This window comes from Chlorocebus sabaeus, chromosome 17 (genome assembly GCF_047675955.1).
Source record: "Chlorocebus sabaeus isolate Y175 chromosome 17, mChlSab1.0.hap1, whole genome shotgun sequence".
Lineage (NCBI taxonomy): Eukaryota > Metazoa > Chordata > Mammalia > Primates > Cercopithecidae > Chlorocebus > Chlorocebus sabaeus.
Window position 1 is genome coordinate 26141049 of NC_132920.1, and position 16532 is coordinate 26157580.

Below are 16532 nucleotides of genomic sequence, written 5' to 3' on the forward strand. Positions count from 1 at the left end.
CCAAATTGTTGAGTATACAGTAAACCCCACATAATCGAGTTGCATGGCTAGCAGAAAAAATGAAGGATTAATCATCTTAGTGTTAATTGCCGTATGATTTCTTTCCTGTAAGCAGAAACTAACTGCTGGAAAGCATTGTAGAAACTAGTTAGAAAATGTTCCAACGGATTCTGATTGACCAGCCAGAAATCCCTTTCCCCTGTTTTGCAGTCCTGCCACAACTCCAATTAGAGGACCAGTCTTACATATATTCGTTATTGATAAGTGGACATAGACCTTAAGCCAGTTTCAGCCAGCTTGTAGAGATTGAACAAATTGTCTTTGTGCCCTACAGTTCATCTTTTAGCATAAAGCTAAATCTCACCTCATTGTAATGCTAAAATCCTCCCCATGGTTCACATGAAATGTATGTTACATGTTTTGCGAAAGTGCAAGTGCCTGACTTCCCTCATGAATAATATTCAAAGAATTTTTCCAAACCTCCTTAATCTGTGATGTAGGATTGACTGTAAGGCATGTATATATTCCAGCTCCCCTTCACTGACACAGAGTGCTCACTACATCCTGGGATTCTTCTCACTCTGAAAATAAAGCCTTCGTTACTTCCTACTTGGATCTCATTGTCTATTGTTCAAAAAAGACCTGTACTCATTCCACATTGAAAACATCCCGGTTATGCCCCAGATGTCTTGGAGATCTGGTTTGTTTAAAGAAGGATGCCGCCATAACTTCGGTTGTGTCTCCAGTTTTCTTATCTAAAACAGGCTCCTCTCCCCTACTTCCCCATTTTTGGACGTTGATTTTTTGAAGACCGGACTTACAGAATGGTGTTTTTTTTTTTTTTGGATTGGCTTGATTCTTAATCATTTTAGCTTCTGTATTCTCCATGTCCTGTAAAGTACAAGTGACTTCCGTACACTTAATTGAAAGGTGAATATACCTGTCAGGAACAGTTTACACATTTAATGTACATAGTAGTACACTACATCAGAAGCACTTGATGTCTGGTTTTATGCAAATTCAAAGTGATAGAAAAATCACAGGTTTGGGCTGGGCACAGTGGCTCATGCCTCTAATCCCAGCACGTTGTAAGGGCAAGGTGGGCCGATCACCTGACGTCAGGAGTTCAAAACCAGCCTGGTCGTCATGGTGAAAACCCAACTCTACTAAAAATAAAAAAATTAACCGGGCATGGTGGCAGGCACCTGTAATCCCCGTTAATCAGAAGGCTGAGTTAGGAGAATGGCTGGAGCCCGGGAGGCAGAAGTTGTAGTGAGCCAAGGTGGTACCACTGCACTCCGGTCTAGGCAACAGAGAAAGACTGCCCAAAAAAAAAAAAAAAAAAAAATTGGTGGTTTAGGGTGATAGTTCCACTGAAAATGAGATTTTTCTTCTAGCCAACAAGTAATCCGTAGGCTGATACTTTGAAATCAGGAAAATAGTTATTTTGAATGTCATTTTTTAAAAGTGTGACCTTGTGCATATATATGAAAAGCATCATGTTATTGGTACTAAGGCACTGGTTTGAGGAGAAAAAGTTTTATGAGGATGTTAGTGTAACAACAGCGACCAAAAGGAGCACATAGCATGTGCCAAGCATTGTTCTACGCTCTGGGAGTTAAAGCAGTGAATGAGAAAGAACAAAACAATCTGTCTGTGTACATAGAATTTATATTTATTGGGTGGTGGTACACACACAAAACAAAACATACTGTGTCAGATGGTGCTGACTGCTATGAAGATCACTGAAGCAGGAAAAGGCATAGCATGTGGTTGGAAGAGGTGATATTTTAAATGATACTGTCTTGGGAAATTTTACTCATAAAATGATAAAGAAAAAATACATTGAGAAAGTGAGAGTGCCGATGCTCCTGGCTGAATAAAAAACCTCTTCCTTCTTTAATCCGGTGTCTGAGGAGTTTTGTCTGCGGCTCATCCTGCTACAAGAGAATATTCCAAATGGAATACCAAGCAAGAAAGCCTGGAGGTAAAAAGCAAGTATTATGGCTGGAAAAAGGGGCAGAAGTGAGGCAGACATTGGAAGGCAGGACAAGGGACCCCGCCACACTTCTTTACATGCTACGCTGAATACAGCAGCACCCAGCTCCATAACCTTGCAGCCACTGAAGCTTCCGCTCATAAAATCAAGCAATCAGACATCAAAGAAGTGGAACACTCTAACCACAAACATCCTGGCCATCAGCATAGGGATTTCCAAAAGACCTTCCCCAAATGAACATGCACTGTAGGGTCTTAGATTATCCTAACCTAAATTTTGCATCATGTTAATGATAAAAATTATACCCCTGCATGAAGATTTAAGATGCCAGTGAGGCCTGAGACACAGGAAAAAACATGACAAGGGACTGCAAAGGTGTTTCCAACAGACCACCCCAAACATGCCATGATGTCACCTGGACAAAGCCCAGAAAAGAATAACAAAGTAGGCTAGCTTGCTTTCAAGGAGCCAGCTGCAAGTATACCTCTGGCTGTTGTCTCCCTTTCTGCTCAAGCCGAAAGCCCTAATAAACTGCCTTGCTCAAGTCCATCTTATATTCTTTGTCGATTTCTATTTTCTGAGGGTCAAGAACCCACTGCTGGTATTGGATAAGGGTGCAAATTAAAAACCAATAAGATCTGCAAGGCAAATGGAGACGAGTCTCTATATGGCCTTGTAGACCAGTATGACTACTGTTTTATTCTGAGTGAGATGGGAGCCACTGCAAGGTTTTGAGCAGAGAACTGACATACTCTGATTTATAGACACACACACACACACACATATATATGTGTGTGTGTGTGTGTGTGTGCGTATATATATAATTTTTTTGGGGGGGGGGAGACAGAGTCTCATTCTGTCACCCAGGCTGGAGTGTAGTGGCGCAATCTCAGCTCACTGCAACCTCAGCCTCCCAGGTTCAAGTGATTCTCCTGCCTCAGCCTCCCGAGTAGCTGGGACTACAAGGGTGTAGCCACCACACCTGCCTAATACTTTGTATTTTTAGTAGAGATGAAGTTTCATCATGTTAGCCAGGATGGTCTTCATCTCCTGACCTCGTGATTCGCCCGCCTCAGCCTCCCAAAGGGCTGGGACTACAGGCGTGAGCCACCACACTGGACCTGATTTATATTTTTAAATGAGCTATCTGGATGCCCGATGAAGAATAAACTGTGATGGGACCAGGGTAGGAGCAAGGAGACCAGTTCAGAGGGTACTACAGTAATGCAGTTGAGATGACAGTGGCTTGGACCAGTGTGTTAGTAGTACAGGCTATGAAAAGTGCTTGGATTCTATATATATTTTGAATTAAGGTTGATAGTTTTTTCTGAGCTACTGAATGTGTAGAGTATGAAAAACAGACAAAAATGTATGATGATTCCAATGATTTTAGCCAAAGCAACTGGAATTCGAGGTATCGATGGCTAAAATGTGGAAAAATAAGAAAGGAACAAGTTTTGGAGAGGATTCAAATTCTTATTTTTGTATATCCAGAGAGAATTTAAGATGCCTGTTACATATCTAAGAGAAAGATATGAAAGATATGAAATAGGCAGTTGGCTATAAAAACCTGCAGGTTAGAAAAGAAACATGGGGCCCAGTGCAGTGGCTCACACCTGTAATCCCAGCACTTTGAGAGGCCGAGGCAGGTGGATCACCTGAGGTCAGGAGTTCAAGACCAGCCTGACCAACATGGAGAAACCCCATCTCTACTAGAACTATGAAATTAGGCAGGGTGGTGGCGCATGCCTGTAATCCCAGCTACTTGGGAGGCTGAGGCAGGAGAATCGCCTGAACCTGGGAGGTGGAGGTTGTGGTGAGCCGAGATCGCGCCGTTGCATTCCAGCCTGGGCAAAAAGAGCGAAACTCCGTCTCAAAAAAAAAAAAACAAGAAAGAAAAGAAACATGGAAACATAATTCACAGTCAAAGCATAATTGCCATAAGAGTAAAAAAGCCACAAGATGGGACTAAATCTCTTAAGAAAGAAGGTAGATAATAAAGAGAAAAAGCTTTGGGTCAAAGAAGTAAAGAATGTTTGTTTTATATTAATGACATGTGAATTTCTAACTTACAGTTTTACAATTTCTTTCTCCAGTAATTTTCCTTTCATCCTATATTTTTCACAACAAACAATAAATATTATTCCTATTTTACAAATGTGGAAAAATGCCCTTACTCATAAGAGTATGAAATAACATTGGAATCCTCACTCAAATAATCTATTAAAGTTAGAGCCATGGGGAATAACTTTGGAGATCCAGTGATAGATATTCACAGTTTTTCCAAAATACACCCACTGTCATCACATATTTGGGGACATTTCAATCCCCTGATGCGATTCTATGTGTTCTCAGGCATCCTGAAGCCTATTTGTGGAAACTGGCTTCAGAGCTCTGTATCTGATGCTGCCTTTTCTCTTCCCTTAACTCTGCCACTTCTGATCGCTCTGAGAAGATGGACCTGGAGAATGAAAATCTCCATCTGATTCTTTTGAACTGATGTTTCCTTGTTGCTGTGGAGATACTATACATATATTTGTGTCATGAACACTGAATGACCAGCCCACAGCGTTGTACTCCATACTCAGAGACCCTGTTACTTACTTGACATCTCTACTTGAAAGTCCAATTAATATGAACTTCCAATTTCAACAGAATTTCGTTATCTCTGACAAAACAGCTAATCTCATCATCTTGAAACTGGTGAATGGCATTTATACTCTGTTAGTTGGAATCATTTTTGTCTTTTTCTTTCACATCCTACATAACAATCCATCAGTAAATTCTATGAGCTCTTCCTTGAAAACACAAACAGAATCCAACCATTTCTCATTCTCACTGCTACTCCTCTGGTCAAGCCACTGCCATCTTCTACCTTTATTACGACAACATTGTCATCACCTGGTTCTCCCAGAGGAATTCCAATAAAGGGCAATTCAGATCAGATGACTCCTCTGCTGAAACCCCCACAATGGTTCTCATGTCACTTAATGAAAAACTCAAGGTCCTTTCAGTGGGTTACAGGCCACACTGTCTGATCCTTATTAACTCTTTGGCCTCAAATCCCGCTACTCTTCCACTCCTTCCTAGCCAACTCCACCAGTTCCTGGAACTTGCTAGAGGTACTCCTCACAGGAACGACATACCGATGGTTCCCCTTGAGTGGTCCAGTCAGCTTCTAGGTTTCTGTAGGTAGTGTTCCCCTCACTTCCTTCAGGTTTGTATTCAAATATCATAGACTTCTTGAGGCTATCCATAACAACATTGTTTAGCATTACAACCTCTCCCCACCACCTCCCTCTATATTTTTTTCCTGCCCTTGAGGAGCTTCCAATCTATTTGGTCAGTCAAAACATGCCTTTATGGAAAACAGAGCAAGAATTAAATACTATATAGAATGTCAGAAAAGAGGCCAGGCACAATGGCTCACACCTGTAAGCCCAGCAATTTGTGAGGCTGAAGCGGGTATATCACATGAGGTCAGGAGTTCGAGACCAGCCTGACCAACCTGGTGAAACCCTGTCTCTACTAAAAATACAAAATTAGGCATGGTGGCAAAAGCCTGTAATCCCAGCTACTTGGGAGACTGAGGCAGGAGAATCACTTGAACTCAGGAGGCAGAGGCTGAAGTGAGCAGAGATCGTGCCATTGCACTCCAGTCTGGGCAATGAGAATAGGACTCCATCTCTAAAGAAAAATAAAAGAAAATAGAAGTTCAGACAATAGTATAAATCATGTCAGTATTGGAAGTGATGGTTGATGCTTGGACAAGTGGCTTTGTGCCAGGTTTGGAGGCATGTTAGGCCAATGACAGGAATGTGGACTTTCTTCTGAACAACAGGGAACCACACAAAATCCCTTTCCTAACCCAGCAACTGTTCTGATTATGTAAAACAATTCTCATATCTTTTACAAAACTAGTTCTTGCATTTAGTATATTGAATTCAAATTATGTGTTTAATTTATCTGAACAAGTGCCTGAATGGATATGAATGAAATAAATGTAAATCTAAACAAATTGACAAATGATGAAATGAAATACTTCAGCGTACATGTGAAGTATTTCCTTTCCCTGGCAGAAAAGGAGTATATTTCAAGAAGAATCCCTTAAAAAACAAGTATCATAGGCCGGGCGCAGCAGCGCACACCTGTAATCCCATCACTTTGGGAGGCCAAGGCAGGTAGATAACCTGAGGTCAGGAGTTTGAGACCAGCCTGGCCAACATGGTGAAACCCCATCTCTACTAAAATACAAAAATTAGCATGGTGGCACACATGTGGCCTGTAGTCCCAGCTAGTCAGGAGGTTGAGGCAGGAGAATTACTCAAGCCTGGGAAGTGGAGGTTGCAGTGAGCCAAGATCACACCACTGCACTCCAGCCTGGGTGACAGAAAGAGACTCCATCTGAAAAAAAAAGGAAAAAAGGGGGAAAAAAATCAAGTTTTATATAGTAGCAGAGATTTTTGTTAAGCACCCACTCTTTTTTCAGCATCTGCAGTCTTTTGGAGTGTAAGGAGAGTTTTCCTTTTTTATAACCAAATTTTTGCTATAAGCAATATTTCATAGTTTACAGAAGTTCTTTTTATAGAAGTTGAAGTGATTTTCCACAAACATGTTTGTAGATTATTTTGTCTTTACTTGCTTTTAAGTTTGTACTTCTAGATAGATTTAAAAATGTAACAAATCGATATACAAGTTATAAAGAATAATATGATGGCCATGCCTGAACCCAATTATCAATCAAATATATTGGTTATGTCTATTATATTTGTTATATTACCAAGAACTGCTTTGACCTCATCTCTCATCTTCCTGCTACTGCCCCCAGAGGTAACCATGACCTGACCGTAAATTATGTCACTTTCTGGCCTTAATCCTTCTTGTTCCCCTATTCCTTACAGTCATTTCACAGTTTTAAAATTTTTTTCCTTTTATGCGAGGATATTCTATTGTCTTGATTTTCAATTTCCTTAGTAAGTATATCTTAAATTTACTCTATTCATTTTTGTATTGCATAGGATAATAGCTGGTACATACTTGGTGCTCAATGATTACCTGTGAAATAAATTAATTTTTCTTAACATAGGGCAGGGAGACTTGGAGAGGAAAGGGCCTAGGGAGAGTTTCCTATTTCTTAACCACACCATGGAGAGTTTTGGATAGAGACAAATAGAGAAAGTTACCTTCAGAGGAGCTATTGCACCAAAAAAAATGTAACAGCACTCTTAACATTTTGGCATTGACCCTTATAGTCACTCTTTTTTCCTAAAACTATATAGTGTGTGTGTGCGTGTGAATGTGTGTGTGTGTGATGTCACATAAATAAGAATACGCTATTTGGCAACTTGGATTTACCCTATACAATGCAATGAGCATATTTTATGTCATTTATTTTTTTTAAAAGCATTATTTTTAACAGCTGCATAATATTCCATTAGGGATAAAACCTAGTTTTAGGCAAAGTCTAACTCTTCACCATTAATATTTCCAGTTTTTAGCCACAGTAAACAAAAATATGGACAATATTAACATAAAATTAGAAGTTAGAATCAGTAAGACATATTTTTAAGTATTTGCATAAAAGAAAAGGGAATACTCTGGAATGGGGACTAGATTTCAAAGTTGGATGAGTAAGTGAAGCTAGGTAGCGTATCATAAGGTCTGTTTTAGTTGCCCTGAGTTTGATATGCCTGTGAAATACTTAATTCGTGTACTATTTAGAAGCTTAATCACCATAATTTTTGATATCGACTGAATTGCCTGTCCCCAGCCCACAATTCAAACATTGAAGTCCAATACCAAGTACTTGAAAATGTGACTTTATTTGGAGATAAGGTCTTTAAAGGTGTAAAATGAGGTTTTAGGGGTGGGTACTAATCTAATCTGACTACTGTCCTTATAAGATGATATTAAAAAACAAACCACACACACAGAGGAAAGACCAGAGAGGGGAAACCCCAAGGAGAGTGGCCCAAGAAAAAATCAATCGTGTTCACTGGGTTGATCTTGAACTAGCAGCCTTCAGAATTGTGACAAAATTAATTTTTTTAAGCCACACAGTCTTGGTAGTTTGTTTTGGCAGCCCTAGCAAACACACTTCTCAAATATTTTCATTCTAGGATTACTTTTCTCCACATCTTTTCTATGTTATGCCAGCTTTTGTACTCCACAAAGACAAACACACAGAACACAGATGCACATCCACCCCTAGTGTGTGTTGTAGGGGAGGAAAGAGTGTTTCCTTTTACCCATCTTATGTTCATTGACTGAGGCCCTGAAACAAAATACAGATTAACAAGAGAAAAACATATACATTTATTTTTTAAATTTATTTATTTGTTTATTTTTTGAGACAGAGTCTTGCTCTGTCGCCCAGGCTGGAGTGCAGTGGCGCGATCTTGGCTCACAGCAAGCTCCACCTCCCAGGTTCACGCCATTCTCCAGCATCAGCCTCCGGAGTAGCTGGGACTACAGGCGCCCGCCACCATTCCCCGCTAATTTTTTTTGTATTTTCAGTAGAGACGGGGTCTCACCGTGTTAGCCAGGATGGTCTCAATCCCCTGACCTGGTGATCCGCCCGCCTCGGCCTCCCAAAGTGCTGGGATTACAGGCGTGAGCCACGGCGCCTGGCCAAGAGAAAAACATATACATTTAATATAAGGTTTTACATGACATAAGGAAATAAAGACCTGAAGAAGGGGTTAAACCTGAGTGTTTTTGCACTAGGTCTGATGAAGAGTAGAGAGTCATGCAGAAATATAACGAGACAAAAATAATATGAGCCAAGGATAATAAACAAGGAGAAATCGAGCAATGTCTATTTGTTCCGATTCCTCTCATACTCTGCAAGACTCACAGGAAGGTCTTAAGACCTGCGTCAGAGGAAGGTCATAAGAACATTCCTGTCTATGTTGTTCTACTAATTTCTTAGAATGTTCACTGTGTCAAGGCACCATACTTTGGAGTGCTATGTTGTTTTCAGAAACCTGAGTTTGCTCATGGAGTACTATGGAGTAGCGACCTTTTTTTTTTTTTTTTGGTCCCATTTTAGAAATTTGATTAATGAGTATAAACTAATGGTTTCTGTGTTTGAGACGGAGTCTCCCTCTATTGCCCAGGCTGCAGTGAAATGGCGCGATCTAGGCTCACTGCAACCTCCGCCTCCCGGGTTCAAGCGATTCTCCTGCCTCAGTCTCCGTAGTAGCTGGGGTTACAAGCATGCGCCACCACACCCGGCTAATTTTGTATTTTTAGTAGACACGGGGTTTCACCATGTGGGTCAGGCTGTTTTTGAACCCCTGACCTCAAGTGATCCACCAGCCTCGCCTCCCGGGTTCAAAGGTATATGTATGTATATTTTTATATATATATATATATTTTTTTATATATAGTATATATATTTATATATGTATATATTTTTATATGTATATATTTATATACACAGAGTCTAGCTCTGTCGCCCAGGATGGAGTGCAGTGGCGCGATCTCGGCTCACTGCAACCTCCGCCTCCCGGGTTCAAGGGATTCTCCAGCCTCAGCCTCCGGAGTAGCTGTAAGTACAGGCAAGTGCCACCACGCCCGACTAATTTTGTTTGTATTTTTTTGGTAGAGACGGGGTTTCAAAGTTAGCCAGGATGGTCTCGATCTCCTGACCTCGTGATTCGCCCACCTCGGCTTCCCAAAGTGCTGGGATTGCGGGCGTGAGCCACCGCACCCGGCCCAAAACGAGATTTTTAGCTCAACTTTACATTGCCAATGCCCATGATAGTCCCTCCACAACAAACTCCACAACAGAGTGCTCAGAAGAGTCAAACTTGTCAGGTGATCTTCAGGGACCGAAAGACTACTGTTCCTACCCCTACCAGTGTCGCCCAGGCTGGAATTGCAGTGGCGTGATCACATCTTCCTGCAACCTGTAGCTCCAGTTTAAGCTATCCTACCTCCTCAGCCTACCAAGTAAGTGATAGTACAGACGCAACGAGTCACAACCGGTTAGTTTCATTTTTTGCAAAGATGAGTTCTCAGTATATTACCCAGGTAAACCTGTTAACTCCTGGGCTGAATCGAGCCTCATGCATCGGCCTCCCAAACTGCTAGGATTACAGGATCTTGCCAACACAGAATACGTGTATCTCGTGCCTTTTTTTCTTTTTTTTTTGAGACGAAGCCTCGCCCTTATCGCCCAGGCTGGGATGCAAAGGCGCCATCTCGTTTCACTGCAACCTCCGCCTTCCGGGTTCAAAATTCTCCTGCCTCAGCCTCTCAAGTAGCTGGGATTACGCCCGAAAATCTTTTGCATTTTTAGTAGAGACGGGATTTAACCATGTTAGGTAGGCTAGTCTAGATCGGCATACGCCTCGGGCTCCCAAAGTGCTGGAACTACAAAATTGGAAAAACTATTCCCTAGAAAACGGTGATATTCAGCATTAAAGCTCTTTATGTGAGACTTGAGTGGCTCTGAAAAGAGCCTTTGAGTTCTAAAGTGCCTAAACACACATTTACTTGGAGCTTGTATACTTGGTGACAGCCTTAGTACCTTCAGACACTGCGTGCTTGGCCAGCTCTCCGGGAAGCAGCAGTCGCACGGCTGTCTGGATCTCCCTGGAGGTGATGGTGGAGCGCTTGTTGTAGTGCGCCAGGCGGGAAGCCTCGCCTGCGATGCGCTCGAAGATGTCGTTTACAAAGGAATTCATGATGCCCATGGCTTTCGATGAGATGCCGGTATCGGGGTGAACCTGTTTCAGCACCTTGTACACGTACACGGAGTAGCTCTCCTTACGGCTGCGCTTGCGCTTCTTGCCATCCTTCTTTTGCGCCTTGGTCACAGCCTTCTTGGAGCCCTTCTTCGGAGCAGGAGCTGACTTAGCTGGCTCAGGCATATTGTCAGAAAATAAGAAGAGTAAAGATGAAAGCACTTAAATAACAGCTGGTGTCTAGAGTCTCTCCTTTTATACGTCTTTTATGCAAATAAAGAATTCAAAATATTCAGCACTGATTGGGCAATGTGTTAGTGACGCATACATGTAAAATAGCTTTCACCTTATTTCCTTCCTAATTGGTTGTTTTGTCAAAGAATAATTTTAACCAATCAAACTGCGCCTTTTACAATTCAACCGACGACTATAACTAGCTTCTTATTCCTCCATCGAGCACATTCTTTTTCTTTATTCTGTTGGTTGTTATCTCTTCCGCTGCTAGGAAGCCACTATGTCTGGACGTGGAAAGCAAGGCGGCAAAGCTCGGGCAAAGGCTAAAACGCGTTCTTCCAGGGCCGGGCTTCAGTTTCCAGTCGGCCGTGTCCACCGCCTCCTCCGCAAGGGCAACTATTCCGAACGAGTCGGGGCTGGCGCACCCGTGTACCTGGCGGCGGTGCTGGAATATCTGACCGCTGAGATCTTGGAGCTAGCTGGCAACGCGGCTCGCGACAACAAGAAGACCCGCATCATCCCGCGCCACCTGCAGCTAGCCATCCGCAACGACGAGGAGCTAAATAAGCTTCTAGGTCGCGTGACCATTGCGCAGGGCGGTGTCCTTCCCAACATCCAGGCCGTGCTGCTGCCTAAGAAGACGGAGAGCCACCATAAGGCCAAGGGCAAGTGAAATGATTACTAGTCGAGTCCATCAGTGACCCCGAGTCCCAGAAACCAAAGGCTCTTTTCAGAGCCACCCACTTTTTCTGTAAAGTGCTGGAATACACATACAATGCCTGAAACCCTGTCCTAGTTTTACGAATGCTTCTAACGTTACTGGTCAGTTCATTATTGAAATCCTTGCTCACATTTCGTGCACTAATTTGTCTTACTGGTGTGTCTTTGCAGTAAAAATGCGTTTATAAAGGTACACAAGAATAGGAACCGATGTTGTAACACCTCAAGGTGTGTCACTACGTTATTTTGTGTTTAAGTCCATGGTGTGTATACGTTTTATTATTTCACATAGGCTGTTTATTCATGTGCACTTGTCAGAAAAGGCTGAAAGACTGATACAGTAATAAGAGAACAAAGAAGGATAGCTGCCCATTAGCATTTCAGGGCGGGCTTTTTAAGTTTTAAAAATGACTACATTCCGACTGGGCTCAGTGGCTCATACCTGTAATCCCAGCATGTTGCGAGGCCAAGGCGGGCGGATCACAAGGTCAGGAGTTCGAGATCAGCCTGGCCAACATAATGAAAGCACGTCTCCACTAAAAACACAAAAAGTAGCCGGGCGTGGTGGCGGTCATCTGTAGTCCCAGCAACTTGGGAGGCTGAGGCAGGAGAAGCGCTTGATTCTGGGAGGCAGAGGCTGCAGTGAGCCAAGATCGTGCCATTGCACTCCAGCCTGGGCAACAGAGCATGACTACGTCTCACAAAAAAAAAAAGACTACATTCCTCCAGTGAGATTTGTGTTTGTTGGGTTTCTCTTTTCAAAAAGCACAATTAACACAGTATTCTAAAATCAACACTAAACGAAACTAAGCTGTAATGGCCTAACGCCCTCACTCAGACCTGTAATCCCAGCAATTTGAAAGACCAAGGCAGAAGAATCGCTTGAGCCTAGGTTATCAAGACCGGGCTGGGCAATAAAGCCAGACACCCCCTTCATCTCCACAAAAAGTAAAAAGCCTGCCCTGCCTGGTGGCTCACGCCTGTAATCCCAGCACTGTGGGAGGCCGAGATGGGCAGATCACTTGACGTCAGGAGTTTGAGACCTGCCTGGCCAACATGGCAAAACCCTGTTTCTACTAAAAATACAAAAAAATTAGCTGGGCCTGGCAGTGGGATCCTGAAATCCCAGCTACTCGGGAGGCTAAGGCAGGAGAATCACTTGAACCCGGGAGGCGGGGGTTGCAGTGAGCCGAGATGGTGCCATTGTACTCCAGCCTGGGCAACAGAGGGAGACTCGGTCGTCTCAAAAAAAAAAAAAGGAAAAAGTTAGCCTAGCATGGTGGCTTGGTCTGAGATCTTAGGTACTTGGGAGAAGTAGGCGGGGAAGGATTGATTGAGCCCAAGAGTTCGAAGCTGCAGTGAGCTATGGGGGACAAAGCAAGATCCTGTTTAGGAAAGAAAAAAAAAAAAAAAAACCAGCAGCAAAAACTTAGTTTTATGACCGAAATTTATAAATGGACTACACTGTAAAGCATAATTATTCAACTTTAGTAGAAATCCAGTCACATTGCTCCACAAAAAAAATCTCAAAACTAATTGCATCACACCAGGCCCTGTAAAGAGAACTGATCTGTAAATCTGATATGAAAGGTCATGGCCTACACCAAGCCAACTACACGAAAGTCCACTGGTGGCAAAGAGCCTCCTAAGCAGCTGGCCACTAAGGCAGCCAGCAAGAGCACTCTGGCCACCAGCAGCTTGAAGATATCCCTCAGATACAGGCCCTGAATCATGGCAAACTCCGTCGCTACCAGAAGTCACTGAGCTACTTAAGGGAAAAGCTGCCCTTTCTTAAATGTTTATTGGAGTTATATCTGTTCCACTGAACAGAAATTATTTGCACCACAAATAATTAGCATCAGAAAAAATTAGCATCAAAAATAATTAGCATCAAAAATAATTTCTGGTGATACAAATAACAGAAATTATTTGTATCACCAGACAAAAGCCTCCAAGAAGTAACTTCAAGAAGTGTGATACCTTTAATCAATAGTAAATTGTGAGATGATGAAAGCACATTTCCCTGCAAACTCTGTAAAAACTATAAATATTTTATAGTGGGACACATTATGTCCCCCCCGTTTTTCCTTAGAAATCTTACGATTTTTCTTAAACTACATTTTCTTAAACTTAAAAACAAGATAAAAATATAGCAATTGCAAGAAAAAATGTCTATGAAGCCCCATAGTAAAACTCCTTGACATCCTTTACTCATTAATCAAATTCGGGCTCAGAAACAATACCCCAAAATGAAGGCCAAAGAAGCAACCCCAGAAGCAAAATTTTTCTCTGACTTTCTCCTGCCCTCCTGTCTCTCAGTCCCATTCTTTTCTGAGACTAGACATAGAAACTAAAATTCCTCTTTCCCAGAGTGGCTTATGACAACCAGAATCCTTTTTCCCCAAAGCCAGCCATAAAAACTAAAAATATTACTCTAACTTCCCTTCCACCTTTTTGTGTAACAACTGACCACAGAGAAATTATTTGACCCACCTTGTTTAATTGCAGGTCATAACACCCCATTCTAGAGATGGAGCTGTCCCATACTCAATACCCAGAAGGAAGGAATGCATTTCAAAGAGGTGAGGGATGAAATGAACATTCTAAACCCCTTTGACAGAAGGACCCTCCTTTAGATAAACGACCCCAAAAGTTTAAGTTCCCAGGCATGACAGGATGGAGGCTGCACATCCTGTTTGTTTATACCCTTCTTCCCCTTTCTGATCACTGCTAGATTTTCTCAAAGTCCGATTTGAGGGAATAATACACCAGAAAGCCCCTTTACTTACTTTATCTGGCCCTTCCACCCTTCTCCATGGTGGTCCAGACAAGACAGGTATTAAGGACCATAGAGTTTCTTGATAAATGACTGCAGGCCTGCAACTGAATGTGACCAGTCTCCTCAGAATGCAGATCATAGACTTCTGCCCTACATTTCAGTTTTATATATAGGACCTAATTATAACTCATTTACATGTTAAATCTTCACCCCAAAGTGATCATGTGACATATGTTACATACATGTAAACTTAATACACATGTGCTTGGGTCTCCTTCATGAATATTCATAGCTCCTCCTATAACCTGTTAAATAAGTATATTTGGCCCACCCATTCCTCAAAAATTCCTGTTTTATCCCTCCCTCCTTCCCTCCAACTCCCTGTCTCTCAGCAAACCAAGGCTACCCTTCCCAGACTGTCAGAATGGCCACCTTGCAGGCTGCAATACTTTGAGAAATAAAGCTCTCCTTCGCAAATGTATAAACCTTCTCATTCTTCAGTTGACAGAGGCCAAGAAGAGTCTAGATAAACAAGCCTTGCTGGGTTTCTCCACTCAGTTTATTAACATTACATCATACCCTTTTTATCCAATCAAATTTCTACAAGGTTGTCCATATGTTGTTGAACCTAAGCATAAAAGTGGACAATTTTTTCTTGTATCTTTGTGTTTTCATTCTAAAGGCTCCCTTGAACACGTTAATAAATTTGTGTAACTTTTCTACAGTTAATCCGCCTTTCGCAAGCTAATCTTTCAGCAAAGCTTCAGAGCTTGCCTTGGCTCCTATAAAATAATAAACACTTTAACTTTTTATTCTTTTTAGACTTCAAAGTAATTGACCTGATGCTCTTATCTGAGTCTTTCTTGGAGTTTATGTAGCTTCCAGGAATGGCAAATTATTTTCTGGACTTTCTTCTTTTCATGAAATGGCATTGTGCTTCCACAGTGATTTCTCTTCCCCTTTTTTTAAACACCAGAATTAGCAGTTGTAGATGCTGTCCCTCAAAAACATATGATAGAGAGAAAAATACTTATATAATACTTCTCTTATTTTTTTTTTTTTTTTCATTTTTTGGTCTTGCTCTGTTGCCCAGACTGGGGTGCAGTGTCACAATTATGACACTGGAGCCTCAAATTCCTAGCCTCAAACAATCCTCCTACCCCAGCCTCCTGGGTCACTGGCATTATAGGCCTGAGCCACTGTGCCTGGCTAAAAGAATTTCGAATACTGTTCACTTACTGATATTTTGCCATGGAAAAATTCAAACATCAATAATTTTGCTAGTTACCCACCTCTTCTTGCCTCAATGAGTAATGGTTTAACAAGCCCCCTTAGTTCCCTAACACAACTGTATAGACATGTAGATGTAGATATAAATATAGATACTTATTGTAGATTAAGTCCAGATGCTATAACTGGGTTCATAGAAGTATATTGAATATCCTCATTGTTTCAAGGCGTATGCTGTCAAGATTTGGTAAAGAATCAAGAAACAGAGAAGAGAAATGGAGAATCCTGGAACAATGCTATTTATAAAGAATAACACAAGCCACGGCCAGATGCGGTGGCTCACGCTTGTAATGCCAGCACTTTGGGAGGCCAAGGCAGGTGGATCACCTGAGGTCAGAAGTTCGAGATCAACCTGGCCAAAATGGTGAAACCCCGTCTCTACTAAAAATACCAAAATTAGCTGGGTGTGGTGGCTGGTGCCTGTAATCCCAGCTACTCAGGAGGCTGAGGCAGGAGAATCGCTGGAACCTGAGAGGCAGAGGTTGAAGTAAGCTAAAACTGCAGCACTGCCCTGCAGCCTGGGTGACAGAGCGAGGCGCTGCCTCAAAAAATAAGAATAAAATAAAAAAGAATAATACAAGCTGCATATGTAATGTTGACTTTTCCAGTAAGCACACTTTAAAAATTAATAAACTGGTAAAAGAATTTTAACAATTATTATATTTAACCCAAAATACAAAATCATTATTTCAAAATATAGTCAATATAAAAACATTATTAATGCAATATTTCACATTCTTTTTTAAATCTTAAGTCTTCTTAATATGAGGGACATCCTATTCAATTTGGTATTAAATGTTTGTTGGAAGTAAATGGA

General features: G+C 41.7%; 2 protein-coding genes across 2 annotated transcripts; one reads left to right on the forward strand and one right to left on the reverse strand.

Annotated features, from left to right (window-relative positions):
- Nucleotides 1-10459: 10459 nt before the first annotated feature.
- Nucleotides 10460-10931, reverse strand: LOC103222001 (histone H2B type 1-C/E/F/G/I). The gene has a single exon (XM_007973471.3). It carries the CDS (start codon nucleotides 10876-10878, stop codon nucleotides 10498-10500), a length of 381 nt encoding a protein of 126 aa, XP_007971662.1. The 5' UTR covers nucleotides 10879-10931; the 3' UTR covers nucleotides 10460-10497.
- A 220-nt stretch (nucleotides 10932-11151) lies between these two features.
- Nucleotides 11152-11667, forward strand: LOC103222003 (histone H2A type 1-B). Its single transcript, XM_007973472.3, has one exon. The coding sequence runs from the start codon at nucleotides 11207-11209 to the stop codon at nucleotides 11597-11599; it is 393 nt and encodes a 130-aa protein (XP_007971663.1). The 5' UTR covers nucleotides 11152-11206; the 3' UTR covers nucleotides 11600-11667.
- Nucleotides 11668-16532: the final 4865 nt, after the last annotated feature.

What these genes read in the sequence shown, in the direction of transcription:
- LOC103222001 (XM_007973471.3), bottom strand. Translation starts at nt 10,878, where the DNA reads ATGCCTGAGCCAGCTAAGTCAGCTCCTGCTCCGAAGAAGGGCTCCAAG.
- LOC103222003 (XM_007973472.3), top strand. Translation starts at nt 11,207, where the DNA reads ATGTCTGGACGTGGAAAGCAAGGCGGCAAAGCTCGGGCAAAGGCTAAA.